The sequence below is a fragment of the Microchirus variegatus genome (genome assembly GCF_963457635.1).
Source record: "Microchirus variegatus genome assembly, chromosome: 10".
NCBI lineage: Eukaryota > Metazoa > Chordata > Actinopteri > Pleuronectiformes > Soleidae > Microchirus > Microchirus variegatus.
This window is the reverse complement of record NC_139811.1, coordinates 23,480,914-23,501,651: the sequence shown is the minus strand read 5'-3', so window position 1 is coordinate 23,501,651 and position 20,738 is coordinate 23,480,914. Positions and strand designations below refer to the sequence as shown.

The window sequence follows — 20,738 nt, the reverse complement described above, 5'->3', positions numbered from 1 at the left end:
CATCCTTTGTCCAATATAATCACTGTCCCTCCTCTCCATGTGACCAAACCACCTTGTCTCTCTTACCATTCAACCTGAGTTGTCCCTTGAATGTGCTCACTTCTAATCCTGTCCATCCTGGTCATCTTCGGCTCTGCCACCTCCAGCTCCGCTTCCTGTTTTTTAGTCTCTAAACCATACATCATAGTAGGTCTCACTCCCATGTAGACCTTCCCTTTCGCTTTTGCTGCTATCCTTCTGTCACACATCACCCCTGACTTGACACTCGTCTCCACCCTCTCCACTCTCCGTTGCTTTGGAATCATTGACCCCAGGTATTTAAACTCATCCACTTCCTCTTCCTCTTCTCCTTGCATCTGTGCACCTTGCTGCTACTAACCTTCATTCCTCTTCTCTCCAGCTCATACCTCCATGCTCTCTCCCACCTGTCCCTTACTCTCACTACAGATTACAATATCATCTGCAAACAACAGAGTCCACAGAGACTCCTGCCTGACCTCATCTGTCACACTGCTGCCTCCATCTTTCTTAGCACACAAGCCAGCAGCAGAGCGCCAGAGTCTATGTCCTTGCATGATAAAAAGACAGATTTTTTTTGTTTCTTATGGGAACATTTTATAATCTTCATTTTCCAGCCAGAACACGGAGATGAAGCAGCTAACATATTCATAACCAATATTCTGCAAACACCTAAGGGCAAATAAAGTGACAGCAGTTGCAGTTTTCAGGTGCTGTCCGCAGATAAAGAGCGTCCCAGGTTTGTTTTAAACAGATATAATTTCGTAAAATATTTTATGTCAATGATCAAACTCACCATGATTCGAACTTGAGAGCTATCAGTAAACCAACAATATTTTCTTTTTCTGATATGTATATTTCTTTAAACCGGGTTTACACTCCCTCTTTTGTTTTTTTTCTGAAATCAAATCAGCGTCGGCGCCACAGCAAAACAAACCTATTAACACTCAGCCCAAACTTATCAACACTCAGTTGGTGGTGAAAACAATTCACAATGGTGACAAACACAAAGGAGCTAAAGAGAATTAGAAATCGTAGGAGTGTTGAGGCGCGGAAGCAGCACAAGAGTCCAGATTGTTTCGGCTGTTACTGTTCTTTCCTCTCACAGTGGCACAGGCTGCACTGGAAACACATCTGTCTGCTATTGCAGGTTATGAAGCTGCACATTCTGCAGTTCATTTGGAAAAGATGTTGATAAGTGACTGATTCTAGCTTCAGCTGCACTTTGCAGCAGAACAGAGAAAGGTTGTTGATGAATCATGTTAATTGTCTGGTCCACAAAATGTCCGAAAATCTGTTTCCCAAACCTCAAAATGACGATCTTCCCAGACGTCTTGTTTTGTTCCAAACAGTTTTTTTTTTTTTAAATAATTTATTTGTTACATTGAGCGAAGGAACCGGGAAATATTCACATTTAAGAGACTGAAAAACCAGGCAGATTGCTTTAATTATCCAAAAAAACAATCAATCAATTATCCAAAATACATTAGTTCCAGCCCTGCTCACTATACACTTAACATTTGGAAGAGCATTTTTCCAGAGTCTAGATGAATACTAATTGTCATGAAAGCATTTATCTGTTTTTGTTGCTGAAACATCTTTGCAGGAGAGTTTTGTCATTTGTTCACCAGTCAAATGTGCTGAGAAGAAAAACAGAGCATATAAATAGACAGTGCAGTTTCATAGTATCACTCTTCATCAAAGATGCAAGGAAACTCATCTGTCACTCCACTGCCACTTTGCTTAGTTCAATGAATCAAAAAAAAAGGCCAGCAATGAGTTAAGACTGCAAATATTAGTCTCATTCATTTATAATATGATTCAGAGTAAACTGGAAAGTCAGCAGTTGTGTAACACAGCATCTAACCTCAGCACCACCTCAAACACGATGAATTCAAGCGTCTGCATGAGCCTCTGAGGCTTAAATAAACTGCAACCACGGGGGCGTGACGTTCAAAGTCAGGAAAAACTCCCATGGCCAGGGAGCTGAGATAATGCAACGCCATTTATAGCCAACGGAGGAGACAAATCAAATCATAGCCAATTTGAAGGAAATGCTTTGTGTCTCACGGAGAGCATGATCTCGGTGTCTCATCACAACTGTCAAGTAGAGCAATGTCTTCACATCACAATTCTGCATTTGGGTTGTTATTCGTCTGCAAATGTGAGAGCGTTCTGATGCATATATGAAATCAGTGGATGTGTTACGTCCGAGTGTGGGACAATCTGCTGAGGTTAAGGGTTTCATTCAGGGGACTGTGTGTGGATGTTTTCACAGGCCTTGGTGATGATAAGTGGTTTAATCTGCAGACAAAACACAGCCTCTCTAATTGCACTCAGTCTAATGAAGGAAAAGGCATGTGAGGACGGTCGGAGCGCGGCTCCTCCTCAAGGACAGTCCAGGGAAATCTGTTTGTTGTGACAGAGGGGAAAAAAGTCAGCAAAAGGGGCAACTGGAGCACTGTCTGTTGGCGTAAAACTGTGTCTGTTCATGAAGTCGAGGCTGAAACACACTCCTCCTTCTTCTCCTATGATCTCTCAGGGTCATGTATAATGCATTCTCAGAAATAATTTAGCAAAAGTTCTACTTTTAAAAGCCTCCTTGATCGGCCCAGCTGTCTCCCTTTAATGTGAAAGAGCCTCCGACAGCCTGGCTCCTAACTCAAACATCACCGCCATGTGGACTTTACTGTATATCAAAGTTCACGTAAGGCAACGCAATCTGACCACTACGTCTAGATACACAGCAACATTCTATCACTCATCTGATTAATACAAGAGCACAATGCCATAGAAGCAGCATTTTCTGATTACATTAACCAGAATAATGACGATCTCAGGCACATCATGTCAAAAATGTACACGCCTTAATCAGATTATAGCGTCCTCGTTTTTCCTCAGAATGTAATAAAGACACAGCGTATGAATCATAATCGACCGTGTGCTCCAACATGTGAGTGGATTACGAAACCAACCGTCCATATGCATCAATTATAACTTAAATTGAACTGCGATTAAAATAAAATTCGCTGAAATGTCAGTATCATGACATCAAACAAACAGTCCTGTTGTTTTCCCGTGGCAGGATCTGAAAGGACTTTTGTCCTGTCACACACGAGCCAGGCTATTGTAAAAATGTCAGCCAGGCTATTGATCAAGTCATCAATTGCTGCTTGGCTGCAGGTGAAAAAATAGGTGTTAAAAATCACCTCATCAATAAATCAGTCGATCCAGAGCCACGTGTCCTTTACTGAAATAAGAATGAAATGTACCTTGTGACTCTTACATGTTCTACTGTGTAAATTATTTGATTCTTAATGATGAGGATGATATACATACATACAGGAAGTTCCTGCCGCTCACAGCCGGGGAGGGTGTGTCTTCCTGAGCTTTGCCACCGCACTTCCTGTGCTGGCCCCCGTGTGATTATCGAATCCAACGAGATGAGAAAACTGTGCATAAAACCAACCATTTCACACAAACACTTTCACTGTTGATCTTTTGCTGCAGGTCATACATGTCATCTCATTTACAGGAAACCTACACCACACTTTTAACATGGGACAACCAGACATTTTCTATCCCAATCATGAATAACAAAAAGCCTTACTGAAGGTTTCAAATTTTGCACTTTATAGTAGTCAAACAAACAGCGAATTGTGCTGATTAAATAAAACATGCATTTATATATCTACTGTTTCTATATCTCGGGGTCTGATTTTAACATATAAATTTCTGCAGAACTCGTAATAGAATAATTAAGCAGATCAGGTCATCAATCTGGATTCTTACTACAGATGGGGTTCCACAAAGTTTAACCCGAGGCCCCATCATGTTTATCCGGCTCATTGGTCACAGTACACTTAATTATTCAGTCACATCTGCCTGTTATTCAAAAGGAAAAACAATTTACATTTAAATGGAAAAATATACACTACCAGTCAAAAAGTTTGGACACACTGCAGAGTGAAGGCAACAAGTGCTCAGAATCTCTGGGAACTCCTTCAAAGACAACCTCCAGGTGATTACCTCATGAAGCTCATTGAGAGAATGCCAAGATTGTGCAAAGCAGTAATCAAAGCAAAGGGTGGCTACTTTGAGGAATTTAAAAAAATTAAACATATTTAGAGTTTTTTCACACTTTTGTTTACTACATAATTCCATAATATGTGTTCATTCAACATTTTAATGCCCTCAGTGAGAATCTACAATGTAAATAGTCATGAAAATAAAGAAAAACCATTCAAATGACAAGGCGTGTCCAAACTTTTGACTGCTCGTGTATATAAACATCACTATCAATTAAGAAAGTTACCTACTTACCTCGTGATCATTTGAGTGTCTGGGTATCTGGTTGGATGAAAAAACGAGAAGCTGAAATGTAAATATGTAGAAATAGAAATGTTTCTCCCTCTTTGCAACACGGTGTGCATCTGAATAAACACTGTGTAACAGTGCACTTACATTTATTACAGGAGACAGTTGTAGGACCCATCCTTGTGTTCACTTTGAGAATGTAGGTTGGACTCACAACTCAAAGAGCACACAACTGTGTTCTATTCACTTACACAGATCTCCTCCTCAATAAACTGCCAGTTTCATTTTGAGGCATTGGTGACCATGCTGCACATCCCTGGTGTTCATGTAGAAATGGGGGGAAATTACATTTGTGAGGAAGATTAAGCTCCGATGGATAATGATGTCGGACACGTTTTCTGCAGAATTGCAGAACAATTTAAATAATTCTTAAAAAATACCTTTTGCATAATGGATGCTCATGCGGCTCTAATACTGGTCTGTTTCAACCATTGGATTCTACTGACACCTGGTGGTGAAAGAGCTAAAACGACACACAATTAAAGCATGTGCTGCTTTTTAAAATACTGCAGTATCAGTGTATGTCCGATACCATTAATCTACGGCGTGGTGGGAGATAAAAAAGCATGTGTGTTGTTGTATTTTCTCATGCTAGCTGGCCCTTAGTGGATTAGGATTTTTAAACATCAAATTTGTCCTTTCTAAATCTGCCTATTTTTATTTTAACAATGTGCAAAAGAGAGAAATAACATTTACAGCCACCAACATTTGAAAGCTCTCTGTTACCAAGAGCACAAAGCATCACCACACACTTAAAACAATCTGAATCGGCCAAATAACAAATAAAAGCCAGATTAAAGGAAAAAGGCATATCTATTCAATCTGCATATAACCACCCTGTTTTAAATTGTACATATTGCCTTGATATTGTTCTCACTATTTAACTGACATCACCCTTTAAAATGTATTGAATTGTGTACCGTTTGCATGATGCAATGATTTATTAATTGCTGCAGGAAACCCTTAATGTGAGTCTATTATCACATCAGAGGCAAACGCCCAGTGATCATGCTGTCTCACTTTGAGCTTGTAAAAAAGACAGGTTTAGTATCCATGCAACAGCCCACCACTGACCTATAGAAGCCAGTTCCACTGGACACATATATATATATATATATATATATACATATATATACAGCCTCTGACTCATTTTCAGTCCAATGATGGAGCCGCATGAGCACCCATTATGCAAAAGGTATTTTTTAAGAATGACAACATTGTCTATAGATAAAGAATTGAACTCTACCATCTTACATAAACATGACAACATTCATCCTGGTCTGACGTCACTGAGATATCCTTGTTAAATTGAAATGGCTGCAGAATCTCTAATCTGGTTCAGATCTGGATGAGACTCGGTCTGATAGTAGAGTTTCTCATCCTGCAAACTAAACAAAACTGCAGAGAGACAAAGTCACAGCGATGAAAGTATCACCTCCTTGGCTGAGGAAATAATTTAAATATACCTTTGCAGTGCACAGCCAGTGAATTTCTGGAGGTATAATTAGTGAAAATTGGTGAAATCCAGTGCAGGTTATTATAATTTTTTCTTATCACCTATACCAGATATGACACCAGGCAGGTAATTAGTATTCACTGTAAGTGACAGGCCAAATAAACACACACTGCTTTCCATGACTTAAGAGGACATTGCATTGACTTGACATACATTTCCTGGGGACTTCCTCTGACCCCGACTCTTATCTTAACCTAACTGACCTCCTGTTCACTTCAAAACATGTCTTCACCTTAAAATGGAGTCAAACAAGAAGACAAGTCCTCATAAATTGACAGTGTAAGCAGCTTTAGGTCCACCAGATGGCAGAGATGAGCTTTATATGAACAATAAAGACCAGACTGCACCTTCCACAGGTTGTTGTTATGTTTCAGATGCCACTTTTTTATAAATACATATATTAATCGTATCATCCCTGAACAACCATTGTTTACATTTAGTTTAGTTAGAAAATAACCTTGACTCTTTGTGTGTAAATGCCTTTAAATGGCAGATTATTTCTACTTTTTAAATGTGATTTTTCATCTTGACTTTTGATGTTCAGAAGAATATGTCATTTTCTACACATCGACTGCCATGAAACGTCTACACTCTGTAGGCTGATCTTGATATTGTGGCAGGAAACAAGAGGCTGACGGCAGTGGAGCTATCACAAAATCTAGACAAGTGTGGCACATTTAAAAAAGAAAAAAAAAAATCTGCAAGGATGGAAACTCTGGTAGTTTGCTTACGTCAAGCCTAAAATCTGTTTTGTTTGTGTTTAGGAAAGGCGTTGAAAGGTTACAAGAGGTTTGAAAAATGAGAGTTCACATTCAATAAATAAAGAAAATGAAACATTATTGTCTATATGATACATCACATCTCATAGTTCTCTGAAAAGAAGCTGTAAGATATATATCATCACCAGAGATTAAAGTGACCCCATCCATGTTGAATCCATGTGTATTTTTGCAAGTTAAATCCACAGTTGGTGACTGCACACATAAGAAAATAGCATTTATTTTGTAGTGACATCAAAATCTTCCGTACGTCTACAGGCTGAGTTCAAATTATTTATAAAACTTTTATTTTTCTTCTTGTCAACCAAACCTCAACCCAAGTGATGAACGCAGACCACAAACATGGTACATACACCGAACAGCACACAGCGGCGTCTACATCAAAAAAGGAAAGTACACTGTCTACAAAGCGCAAAGGTGATATATATATATATATGTATATGTATATATATATATATATATATATATATGTATATCACAGGACTGGGCACGGAGGCTGGGATGTAAGAAAGAGATAAGAAAGAGTCAAAGAAGTGAAATGAAACATGAGGGGATATTTTAAATACTGTAATGTTGTTGGACAAACACAAAGTACACATCATAGATTTTCAGTTGCTCTGTGTCCTTTTTTCCTTCTTTTTTTTTTCTTGAGACTTGAAAACTGCTCGGACCGGGTTTGTTTATGTAAATCCTCAACAGGGTCATGCAAAGGGGTTACATTCATTTGGGGGAGTGCCAGAGAAACAATAATAATAATAATAATGATAATAATAAAATAGAATTATGCAATAGATAAAATAAAGTCATATATTCTGTAAAATAGATCATTTTCTATTTGGCTTAAACATCGGCTGAGCAAAGCGATTTATTCCTGAGGTGCAAGGCTGTCGTCAATGACTATTAACTGTTGAATATATGCATTTGAATCAAGAGGAGGCAGTGGAGACTTCTACACTAATGTGTTGTATTGTCTTTGATGTGTAGCACAAAAATGAGACGCCCAATTAAATCTTGACCCCCCCCCCCAAAAAGAAACGCCAGATAAAGAGACAGACTGACTCGACTCAACAGGCTTGTGTTCTATATGTGGCCCAGCAGCTGGTGCATGTGTGCGAGCATGCAAAGCCCGCACCGATCTATCTATACGCCCTTGCAACTTCAGTTGCTGGTGCGGTCATGATGTCACACGGCAGACACGCAAGTGCTGGTTATGACACAGCATCATGACACGGCTGTAGGGACGAGCGGACGGACAGGAGAGAGAGAGTCAGAGGGGAGCAGCCGATCGTTCGGGCATGCAGACCAAAATGTGACAACATCATGACATCGTCAGGTGATCGCTTTCAAGCGTTAAAACAGGCCACAGTGCACTTCCCAGGCAGTGTGAGGAAACTTCTTTACTTCACACATGTCAACAAGAGAGCGAAAAAAAACGACCTTCTGTACCTGCTGGTGTGAGTGCGGTGCAACACAAAACAACAACAAAAAGGCTGTCAGTGGAATAATGCGAGGTAGCACTGATGATGGGAAAGAGGGACCTGAGAGGACAAGCAGGCAGCGCTGGGTAAATGCTTCAATTTGCATTTTCTGTGTTCAAAACACACGAGAAATAGCCCTGTGAGAGCGAGGGAGAGACATAAACACCCTCCTGTGATTCAGCTGGTGAGAAAATCCAAAACAAACACATTGTAATGTACACTCGTGCATGTGTACCGCATGCTGACGTCTGTGTGTGTGTGTGTGTGTGTGTGTGTGCAGTCAGTTGCAGAGTGCAAAGAGAGCGACTCCGCCTGAAGGTTAGTGTATAAGGATTTGAAAAAAGTGACCAACTCTGCAGAGAAATGACTCGGATGGTGTTGTTTTGTTTTAGAGCAAAAGCAAAAAAAAACTACTTTCTTTTTTGTCAAAGGGCAAAAATGTCAAAGTCACTTAAAAATACTGATAAACCCATTTACAAAGAAGAAAATATCACAAAGTAAAAACATTCAACTGTTAAAATGACATCATACAGTAGCATATTGTTTTAAATCCGTTCAAAATCAGCTAGAAATGCATGCACAATGTGAATGAGAATTATTTCTTGTTTTCTTTTTCACAATACTGTAACAATGTAGGTTTTTGTTTTGACCGAGGTCTGTTTTACAAACACTTACAGACACAAAGGAAACTAAAGAGTCACTGACGTGCATGCTCTCATGCTGACAAAAAAAAAAAAATCACAACCATTATTAACATTTCACATTATAGCTATCTGAAAACAAACAAACAAAAAGAAATTGAATGGAATTAAAACATGAGAAATGTCAATGTGAGTGGGGCAACATGGGAGGCAGGGTCCGTTTGGCAAAGGACGGTCGAAGGTCACGACTGTTGGCCGCCCCACTGGCTCTCCGGCCGCCGGAGCAGCTCCTCCACGTGCCTCGCCACATCCATGGTGTCGTCCAGGTCGAAGTCTCCTTCCGTGTCCAGCATGGAGTCACTCCTGTCACAGGACGCACGGACAACTCAGACAAAGCTGGTGCACATCACCGAGACAGCAACAGGAGCAGCGAGACACTGACACTCTTTTACAAATAACACGTATGGGTGTAAACGTTCATACATTATGTCACTCACATTGGCTGGTATATGCCATAGGCGTGAACGTGACTGACAGGTGCCGGGGACGCGCCGTGATCCATGTAGGTTTGGTTTCCGGTTGTTGGATCCGGATTGGCTGTAGCAAACCTGTGCACACACATAAACCCAAATAAAGGCATGTGAGTCCGTGTTCGTCAGTTGCCTAAGCAACTGCCCACAGCGTGTTTTCCAGTCCCTGCTGCATCATTATGGTCATTCAATGTGCTGCAGATGAACCAACCGTGGAGACAAGCGGGGAGCAGGGCCTGCGAACTAACAAGCCTAACTCTAATGATGAGCCGAAGACAAGCTCTCTCAGGAACCCTGGCAATCCTTAATTGGCCTCCTCCAACTGTAACAGCTAACTAATAGCTGATCTGAATTCAGGCTCCAATATTTAGTGATTAACTCTAAATGTTGCCATGGAGGAAAAAAAAAAAAACTGGCAGTTTTCACAGCAGTGGAACAGCAAGAAAAGAGAGGCGGGAGAAAAGAAGAACAGGGAGACTGATACTTACTCGGGCACCACTTGTTTGATCTGCGGCTTCACGTAGCCGTCCACTGCTTTTGCTTTAAGACAAACAAGCACGAGAGGAGAGAATGAGTGACAGATGAGTGCAAAACATCAACAGCTATCAAGTATGTGACTGTACGTTTACATGCACAGCTTAGTCCAGCTGTGGCCGTAGCTCGACTGAGTCCGAGTATACATGCAGAAGGGAGAAAAGATTTATTGGCTGCATTTGTCCAGCTCTGCAGGGGGCGCTGTGTCTCTCTATAAATGAGCGCGTATTTAATCAGTTTCCTGTTGACCTTTAAATAAACAGTGAACGGCGAGATGGACCGTGAGATAAATCACTCTTGTGGTCGCTGTGTTGTCTTCGCCACCGCCACAGTATGATCTGGTAGAGCTTCTGGGTCAAAGACCGGAGAGAGACATATTGGTGCATGTGCAGCACCATGTACACCAAGGGTGAATTCCAATTCCTTGCTTAACCCTCAATCTCAAAAATGCACGCTCCCTCTAGTGCCAGTGCTGTCCCGATTCTCAGAAAAATTAAGTTGAGGGGCAAGTTTAAGGGCTGTATCGCCCTCAATATTGAGATTTTCTGAGACAACCCTTGGGAGCAAGGGCTACCCAGAATGCATTGCATGTTTTCAAATAACAAAGCAGCGAAAACGAGTACGCTACAAATTAATTATTTTCTTTGTTAATAGAGATATAAAAATGATGAAAACCATTGTATTATCTTAGTTTAGGCCCATTTTATGGATTACTAATAGCCGGCCGGTGCGGACAAGCGATCGTTTGCTATGGTTTACTTTTCAATAAGCCGTGGTGTGTGGTAACTGTCAGCTGAATATGTCTGTGGTTGTGGTATTTGTATGAGTATCATCTTATAACTAACTGACAACCTTATAACTTGACTGACAAACGGATCGTAATAAATAATCGTGATGTAAATGTGTTCTTCTTCTTCTTTTTCGGAGTTGACGGACTGGATGCAGCTTTCGCGTTATTCTGCCCCCTACAGTCTGAAGACGTATCTGCATTTAAGGGGTGTCCCATTTCTAAGTGACAAAATAACCCTCAACACTTGGTTTTGAGGGCCAGTTAAGATTAAGGGTTGAGCTTGAGGGTTAGGATAAGAATTGGAATTGGCCCTTTCGACTCCAGTCCTACTAAACATATACATACATGAGTAATTGGACTGTGAATCACATTATCCAAGTTAGTCTAAATCTAGCTTGATTCTGTTTACATGACATTAAGAAAAAACTAATAACTGCCTTTTATTGACTTTTAAAATGCATGTAAACGCACTGATGTTGTCACATATGATTCAAAGTAAGAGCAGGGAGGAGCTTACAGAGTGGTGGGGTGTAATATTTGGAGAACACCTCGTCCTTGTGTCTGTCGGGGTAGAGAAAGAGGAGGTGATTGAGATCACTGATGCGGTCGGCCAGAGAGCGAATGGAGAAGTCTTTGGTTGTGTAGGGCATCAGGTTCCAAACCATTCTCTCACCTGGAGAAAGAGCCACACCAGCGTCAACAGTAACGCAAACACAATCTCTCTTTTTTTTTTCCTCCAGAAAAGTTGTCACTGGAGTCACTACATCATATATCTTCTCACACACACGTGACAGATAGCAGAGGTTAAATGTAGGAGAACTCTTTACTTGTGTAGCTTAAAACTGAGCAAAAATAATTATTGCAGGTAAAGTGTGATAAAGACACATGCTTCATAATCTCAGCCTCCTTGCTTCAGCAAGCAGACAACAAAAGCCATAATACACAGTATGTAAGGCCCGAGGACTGAAGGCGAGATTATTATTAACCCTTAAACACACAAGACACATTTCTGGAATATTTATCCTTTTTTCATGCATGTTGTTAAGAAATGTACGCCAGGTTGTGCATTTTTGACTGTTCTCAATTTTATTCCATGTATTTTTTTATTTTTAGCCTATTGTAAACGACGTCAACTAAAATACTCACAGTAACACACCTACGCACCAAAATGTGCTCATTGAAACCCGTTCAAATCACTACTTTTGATGTCATCACGACAAAGACGGCAATTTAAGGGTTAAAACCTTTGAACATTTATTAAATATATGCATATAAACAAATGTTTCTGCTAATCTTTCACATATACCAGGCTGCAATGAAAATAATTAATTTAGTGTGTTTTTTAGACCATAAAATAAAGGGGCATCATGACAAAAACTTTAAATGCATTTAAAGAAATGCATTAATAATTGATATGCATCAAAAGGCCTGTTGTTGGTTGAAAACAATAAAAAGAGAAAGAAATTAAACATTTTTATATAGCTTATAGCTCTAGGTGTGTTAATGTAAGTTCTTTGAAGGCGCATTTGAGGGTTATTCTGCTACAAAAACACAATTTTACATGTTTGGACATATACAATTTGCAGTATAAAGGCTCCCCTATATACTGAATACATCCATGTTAGGATTAAGTTGATACAATGATTATACAGAATGGTAATTGATCATAATTTATTTATATTAATGATAAACTATATATACATTTATCATTAATCATGAATGGACAGGAAATCAGCCATTATGTGAACATTTTCATTGTCCAAATGGCTGGATGAAGTACGTGCAGTAAGTGCTTCCATCAGTCATTGTCATGCTTGCACTTTCAAGGATCAGAAGAACATCATATCATACCTGCTTTATTAGGATTTTCTGCCACCCAGGCTATCGTAATCCCTCCAATCTCAGAGTCACTAAAGCGCAGGAGAAAGGTACCATTGGGTTTGGACATCAGCATGTCCTGAGCCTGCTGCTTGTTCACAAAGCCCAATATGGCTCTGAAAAACAAGAGCGAGAGAGAGAGAGAGATGCACAGAAAAGATCTCAGGTCCAGCAAACACAGGTTTCCATGGTAATTCATATAAGAGAAACGTTGCCTACATTTGCAAGACTGACTAAATGACAGCAGGGGAAAGAAGTACTTTCACAGAGCATGCATTCTAGCTGTCAAAATGAAATAAGAGAGGTGGTGTTTTTATTTCTTTGTCCTGACTCATTTTTTTTCACTTACCCATCATTCCAGTGTGGTTTGAGATGTTTTTTTGTGAGTTCCATCACACCATCAAACCATTGCCAAAATGTGAAGTTCCTCCCCGGCAAGCTTTCCTGCAGAGGGAAAGAGTTATGGGGTATGTGTACATCTTTTATATCATACTATATTCCATCCATGCAGTCCAGAAAGAGAAAAACATGTCCTCATCGCAGTTTTTGTTTATGGTTTCACTGAGACTGCAGCCGAGTCTGTGCGTGTGTACATGTTGTGTATCTGGGCTGCAAACGTGTGTATGTGTGTGGCATGTACACAGAGTCTGTGAAGCGCTTGAAACTTGATGTTCCTGTAATCTAATGAGACCGATGGTGTGTGCTGAATGTGAGTGTGTTTTCCGCCATTGCCAGCTGCATTGAACCAGAAAATGAGGCCTCCAGCCTTTCAGTGTGTGGACAAACAGGTCCATTAAGACGAAGACCTGGCTACCGACGAGGCGTTCTCACTTAAGTTGACTGCAGAATAGGGCAGTAGGGCCACTGCAAATGGAGCAAGAAATACTCTTCTGTGTGAATGACCGATGGTAAATCATTCTGTTCATGGTGATGAAATGGCTCACTAAAACAGGCCGGGGGGTATTTTAAAAATGCAAAGAGGAGAATCTCTTTCTTTTGTGCAGCATGACAGAGACTCACAGGTGATTTTCACATATATTTGTATTAATAAAAGGAAAAAAACATTGGTGCTGACCCTGTTAAACTGAGACCAGGTCATTGTCATGTTGCGGTAATCGTCCGGGTTGTTGCTGGAGCTGCTGAAGGCCTTCTGAGCCAGGAAGACCAGGTTCTCGTCAGACAGGCCTCGGTTGCTCTGCACTTCAGCCTTGTACTTCATATTGATGGCATCACACAACTGAGGCCACAGCACTTTATCTGGCACGAGGAAAGGCACCCGTCCCTGCAGACAGCAGAGGATTTACAGGATGCTTTACGGGAGGCAGGGAGGCAGCAGCAGAGGGTAACACCATCAACGATGACCACATACACTAGAGAACAGGCTGTATTTTTTTTTTTTATATTGTTTTATGGACACCGAAAAGCATTACCACATGTTACTTTGAGATTCACGAGGCAGAATCATGCATGTACGTAAAACATACTGAGACTACCTTGAAAGCCAAGTGTGTTTTCAAGTGTTTTCCAGTTGCACTGGGAGGTCATCATTTTCCAGTTATGAACAGGAAGTTTCGTTTGGAACGCTCCACGAATGCTGTAATTCCATGTCTTTAACTCTTTCATCGTACTCATGTCATGAGCTGAGTTTTTACTTCATTTTTTAGAGCTCATCTTTTTACCTCAGTATTGTCTGACAGGTGTTTGTGGGCATGTTGCAACAAAGGACTAAATTAGATTGTTAGATTGTGAACCAACTATAACACTAGCGACTATCAAATTACCTGATTTAAGGTTATATGAAGTTATGTGGAAACTAGATTACACTAAATTCATGTTCTTTGTTTTTTTATTTGTTGTTTTAAAGGTGCATTATGTAATAAATCTAAAGCAACTGGCCATAAAATCCTCCTAATATGTCACAGAGACTCAGGAATAATGTTCATATAACAAACTGAACTCACCAACAACAACAGTACAGACAAAATATTTGCATTAAAAAAAATATTTTGCAGACTGCAAATCATGTTTATGTTTTGAAATCATGTTTTGGCATCTACCGCCATCTACCAATCATTGCAGTCAGTAGAGTCTCACCTGCCGAGCAACCACGGGTTGCCAGTTACGTCACAAAACGAAACCTAAAAGACCTCGGTATTTTGAATTTGAATGTAGCAACCGTTTTTGGCCACATTCTTACATATGGCACCTTTAAGATAAAAACCTTGTTAACCATTTTCAGAGTGTATCTTCCGTCTTCCCCTGGGTCTCTGGCCTCTTCTCGGTGGAAGGCGGAAGATACAGTACACGCCAAAACTAGGTAAAAAATACTTGATTTTGTCGAAAAAAACAAACCAAAAAAGTTCAATCAGTAGACATCATGAAGTTTCGCAGCAAATTCCAGTTCAGTCAGTGTCACTAAGACAAACTAACAATGAAATACCATAGACTTTGGTGGTGATATGTTCTATTGTTGTAATATTTTGGTTGTTATTGTCCCGCAGGACAACACATGATATGCTTTTGTCCAATAATAAAACCTTCAAATAGTCTGCATTGGAGTCACTTGACGTATTCAATCAGAGAGTTCATGCGACGGGTGTTTGTGAAACATTTTAAAACATGCATTATAATAACCAGCGCAACCATCTCCTAATACAAATGTCACTCTCACGTAAACACACATCAACAAACAGTTACTCACTGGCTCAGCAAAAGCGTTGTCCCACAAAACCGTTGCTGTGGCATTATTGTCTTGACTACCATGAACTATCACCACGACAGGAAGTGATAACGTCTGTTCAGAGAGAGAAAGAGAATGGATCCTGTCAGTGTTAACAACTCTACACAGTCCATAAATACTGAACATGCCGCAAAAACACAACCTCCATTGTAGACGTGCAGCTTAAACAACATGAGGCCTTTAAAACAGACATCGTTAAACCACTGGGAAGAAGACAGATAAGGACCGGGGAAAGTGAATCCTCACGTTCTTTGTGACTCGGGCTTAGAAATGTATAGATTGGTATTTTTTTTTGCAGCTCAAATGAGGCTGTATTGCTTACGTGCCAAGGGTCGAGCAGACTTTCTTTGGACACCGTGTGCCTACTCTTTCTTACCTTCACTTGGAAAACTAGCTCGTTGCCTCCGACACTGAACTGGGACTCAAACAGAATGGTGAACTTCTCTTCTGTGACAGACTCTGCCCCTCGTCTGTCCGACCGCTTGATCCTCTTCAACGACTACATGAAAGAGGCCATGTGTGACAATTAGGAAAACCGTACACTGTGTATGTGTGTGTGTGTGTGGCAGACAAAGAACATGTACATACAGTTCACGTATGAATTATTCACTTTAGAGTCGCACATACAAGCCTGACATGTAAATAATCCATGTACTGTGGAGCTCTGGGGATTTGTATGTATGATATAAAGAGATGCTTTACTGATGTTTCCTGGTGATGAGTTGCTACATGCATGCTGTACTGCAATACCTGCACTGCATGAGGAATGTAATCCAGTAAAAATCCTATTAGAACGACTTATTTAGGTTATAATATAGCAACACAAGCTTATTTGCCAGGCCTGGAAGAGATTTCGTTCAAAACTGTAAAATAATATGTCGCTTTTATTATTCATTTCAACGTATGAGAGTGAATAATCACCGCTGTCCTTTGTACGCTGTTTTGGCCAGCTTTGTGAAAATGTATATTGATGGTAAACATGGGACTTAAATGTGCATATTTAAGCTCTGATGTCATTTCTGCCCTAGGAAGGACATACTAGTCATTTCAGTTCCAGTTTAAAGATGAGTAATCTCCACTGATCATGTAGATATGAGGTACTCGACTCAACTCACCATGTTCCTGAAGTGGGCGCTGAGAGTGCCTGTAGTCTGGTGGTACTCCATCACACAGTTATTGTTGAGGATTTCTCCACTGCTATCACTGACACACACACAGAGAGAGAGAGAGTGACAGTGACAAACGTGTGGAGAATTATAGCATAATATTTATAGAAATAATTAAAACAGAATGATTGTCATTTGAAAGGCATAAAAGATGTGCTCAGTGTGTCTGGGTGAAGTTGACACTAATGTCCCTAATGAGTGGAAATATGAAAGGCCACCTCCTCTGCTCTGTCTTCTCTACAGCAGATGTGTCTGCGCTGTGGATCTGTGCATCGCTTCAAGTTTTAGAGAAGCAGAACACGATGGCAGATCTGTTCAACTTCTCCCCCATTTAACCACTTGCTACACTAAACTACACTCATGGAAGGTTTGTATTAGCCAGGAGGAATGTGGGCTGAGACTGTGGAACAGGCTAAATGTGGATTCTGCATCCACACCATAGATTCCTCTGAGGAATTGTTCAAGTTCCAGCCGTATCTCTGTGGTGAGGTCTGGAAACGCACTGGGCCCAGAGTTCATCCTGGGATCTTCGTAGAAAAGTGTGGACGCCAAGGGAGCTGAACACAGTGTCACCACTGAAGGAAGTGGGGAAACTAAAACAATGTGAATCCAAAAAAAGAGAAACGCATGGATTGCACGGTGCTGATATGATTTGAAAGCACTTGTTGAGAACATCTAAGATGAATGATGTGCTAAATGTCAACAATAAGGGAAAAGACTGACACCAGAAAATCCTTAACATGTTTGTGTTTTATTAAATCCACTCAAATATGGGGGGAGAAAAAAAGTACTCAACTTACTTCCTTGTGTTCTCGTTCTTCAGCAGTGCCTTGGCTTGCTGTTCACTAATAATGGTGGCTTTGACCTGCGGGGGATTCATGTGCACATTCAGCTTCCCTCCCACTAAGAGGCGCACTGTGGCGGCAAACTTGGTTTGGGTTTTTAACACCTGCGGAGGCTGTTTCTCGATGATGAAGGTGCTGTGGAGACAGAAAACGGTGAGTTTTATTGAGTGGTAGAAGAAAAGACCTGTGGATTTGGTGCAAAGGGAGATAATTATATTAAAGGTCCCCTATTGTGCAAAATCAACTTTTTAATATTTTAGTACTTATATTTGGGACTCAGTGGGCCATACCAGTCCCCAAAATGTAAAAAAACAAGACTCAGTCATGTTTTAGTGGTTCCACTTTGTGTAAGTATAGGCGATAAAACACGCGATGTTTACACCTCCCGACCAAGTGACGACAGTGCGACATTTCACCGTGAATGTTGGCACCCCGCCAGGCAGAGTACTTCACAGCTCCACCGTAGCTCCCCCTTGTCCCTGTGAAATACGAGAGTGCAGGCGAGGGAGGAAGAGTGGCTGCACAGCGGAGCACAGTGTTTTACACAAACTTCTAGCCTCAGAGGACTTGTGTGTCCAGTGGATATATTTTATTTATGAAAAAAATGTTCACAAGCTTCACAAGCCCTTTGTTGTTGATCGTGTATGTAAATTCCTATGCTGGAGGGACACCTTGAACGCACCAGTTACGTGCCTGCAGTTAGCGAGTGGCGTGTGTGGATCGGTGATATGAGGAGCACACGTTTGAAAGCACTGCAGAAAGATGTAGATGTTGTCCTACATTTCTTCTCAACCAAAGGCTTCCTTTCTGTCGTGTTTCCACGTTCTCTCCTCGTGTTGTTGATCCACACACGTCAGTCGGAGCCGCAGTTACACTGGTGCGTTCAGGGTCTTTTTCTAGCATGGGAATTTACATACACACTGCGCGGCGCATTAATCGTTTTTCTTCGATATTTTTATGATCGCGAGAAGCCAAAATTGTGGTCACTCTATGCATTACGGTGAAACGCAGTAACAACGGGTAAACGGACATTACTATGGGGTATATGGAGCGGGGGTTGTGACAACGCTGCATGACAATAGGTGATAAGTGGCAACACTCCCCTGGAAGCAGTGGATGTGTGTTTACCTGGGGCACAAAACCGAGCGTCCTGAAAAAGGCTGTTTTGGCAGAGTTATTGAACTGCTGTTGTGCTTCATCCTTATGATATTTTCACTAAAGCATGACACAGACATGTTCATTAGGGCACCAGGACCTAGTTTAACTTGGGTTAATAGGGTATAATATGGGACCTTTAAGTGGCTAAATCCGGAAAGCCTGTGCATTTCACCTCACTCAGGCCTAGCAACTAATCAAATGACGCCAAAAATATCTTATAAAATCTAAAAAATAAATAAATAAAAGTAGTTTGTTCACAGTCTTTACCGGCTATTTTAAATCCTTCTTGTGGTGCTAGTTACAATGTAGCATAATTGTCCTAATAAAACTGGATCTCAGTGAAGGCTGAATCCAAACCAAGATTGTAGAAGGCTGCAAATGTGGTTCAAACACATAATGTGAGTCACGCAAGTTGCCTACCTATAAAATAAAATGCATTTGTTTTATGATGTTTGTGAGAAAATTGCCTTTAAAATGACGATTAAGACTTCAGATCTGCACTGTTTTGGTAGGAAATGATGAACGTAGACGAAGGATAACAAACGCAGTGTTCCACTCAGATGCAGAGTTGAGTCTTTGAGCATGTACAATGACCTTAATTATAACAGTGTGCTTTACTGGAAGGGTGATAAAAGTACTTCATTCTATTATCACGGTTACTTTCTTCTCACAACCTGCTTCTGTCAAAAGCCTTTTTCCTGATTTCCACATTGATACAAACTGGGAGAAACAAGAGAAACAACAGCAGACAGTAATAATTAAGCCTCCAGGCTCAGAGGAAGCAAACACATACTGTTGTTATGATGAGCCTTCAAGCTCTTTGCTCTGTAGCTGGACTAAGTGGTGCTGCCTCCACCGCTTAAAAAGCTTTCAAGGTTTCAGCCTGGAATTACATATTTTAGAGGGAGATGGTTGATGAGAAAAACCTGAAAGTCACAAATCTCTGTGACAATGACACGACTCCTCAATATGTTTGAGGTCCATGCAGGGGAAACTGAAAGTGCTAGAGGAGGCTATCAAAAACTTTTCATTGCTCACTGTCGAGAAAGCCTCAGCCAGATGTTCCGTCAGGACCAAAAATGTAATGTGCGGAAACAACTGCACACACTGTGATCTGCGTCTCTCTGTAGATTTCTTTAGGTGCACTGAAGTAACGTCAATGTTAACATCATCAACGTCAAAAAATTCACATTCAGGCTTGTTATCTTCTTCACCCTCCTCCTCCTCTTCCTCCTCCACCTCTCCTTGTCTGCTCAATCTGCACTGATGGGGTTTGAATGACGCATGGACGACACAGGAGAGTGTGTTCGAAAAACCATCTCTGACTGAGACTTTAACGCGCGCAGACAGGACGCACACTTTGCTGCACTTAGACTTGCATGAATGTTGCTTCATTCCCCGTCGCCACCACAATCTGTTTTCAATTACAGGATTTTCATAAAACTGAACCCCAAATGATTTGTGGTCAGCATTTTTTGTCTTCTTACATTACCATTATGTATTTTGTTTTTCGCCGTTAGTGGTGGAGAAAGCCATTCTCATGTTGCGTAACAATGGCCTTGACAAACGCCTAGCATGAAGCAGGTAAATGAATGTATTCTCTTTAAACTGCATGAGAGCATTAATAAGTGGCTGCAAATGCAAACTAAACACGTCAAACTGCCATTGCTTCACAATGAACAAGGTTGGGAGCATGGTGCTTGTATTCTTCGGCTATTATTATTATTATTATTTTTTCTTTTTAGATGTTTACAATGATCATTGCAATGTTTACATTATAGTGTATGTCTACATTTCACTTTGGAAAGACTATTTTCCTGATTAAAATTGTTTTTATTGATTACAATTTGTCCTGAAACTGTTTTTTTATGCACTGCTGTAAAATATCATCTTATGCCAATAGTTTTTGCCCCCTCCCCCCCATGTAGAACTGTCAGGCTCTACAGTACACAGGGTGGGGTTTCTACACAGAAAACAAAAAAAATCTGCGAGTGTTTGTCAAAATCTGTCTGCAAAGAGGACAACATGTCTTACTCAATTTTTAAATATTACAGGGTTACAGATGTTAGGCAACAGCGTGCAACTTTTATGTGCTCTGCTGATGCGTGGAAAGTTATTTATACTCTACACAGCATGACGATATATTGTGGTTACCATCATTTTTTTGTGGTTTCAGATGTTGTTATTTGTTCGTTTGACCACACAGTCAACAGAAACTGAAAACCACTTGCTGTTCTCGTGCACTTCTCGCAAAGCTCAGCGAACAACGATTTCCAGTATAAGACTGC

General features: G+C 40.7%; 1 protein-coding gene across 3 annotated transcripts in view; it reads right to left on the bottom strand.

Moving 5' to 3' along the window:
- Positions 1–7,739: 7,739 nt before the first annotated feature.
- Positions 7,740–20,738, bottom strand: part of stat5a (signal transducer and activator of transcription 5a) — a 67,328-nt gene continuing 54,329 nt past the window's right edge. For all 3 annotated transcript variants that reach the window (XM_083896778.1, XM_083896779.1, XM_083896780.1), the window contains 11 exons: positions 17,248–17,427; positions 16,397–16,484; positions 15,658–15,780; positions 15,243–15,335; positions 13,617–13,823; positions 12,891–12,985; positions 12,515–12,657; positions 11,181–11,336; positions 9,828–9,879; positions 9,307–9,417; positions 7,740–9,172 (listed from right to left, as the gene is read on the bottom strand). In XM_083896778.1, the coding sequence (XP_083752904.1) occupies positions 9,052–9,172; positions 9,307–9,417; positions 9,828–9,879; positions 11,181–11,336; positions 12,515–12,657; positions 12,891–12,985; positions 13,617–13,823; positions 15,243–15,335; positions 15,658–15,780; positions 16,397–16,484; positions 17,248–17,427 (1,369 nt within the window). In that variant the 3' untranslated portion in view covers positions 7,740–9,051. The remainder of the gene's footprint in view (positions 9,173–9,306; positions 9,418–9,827; positions 9,880–11,180; positions 11,337–12,514; positions 12,658–12,890; positions 12,986–13,616; positions 13,824–15,242; positions 15,336–15,657; positions 15,781–16,396; positions 16,485–17,247; positions 17,428–20,738) is intronic.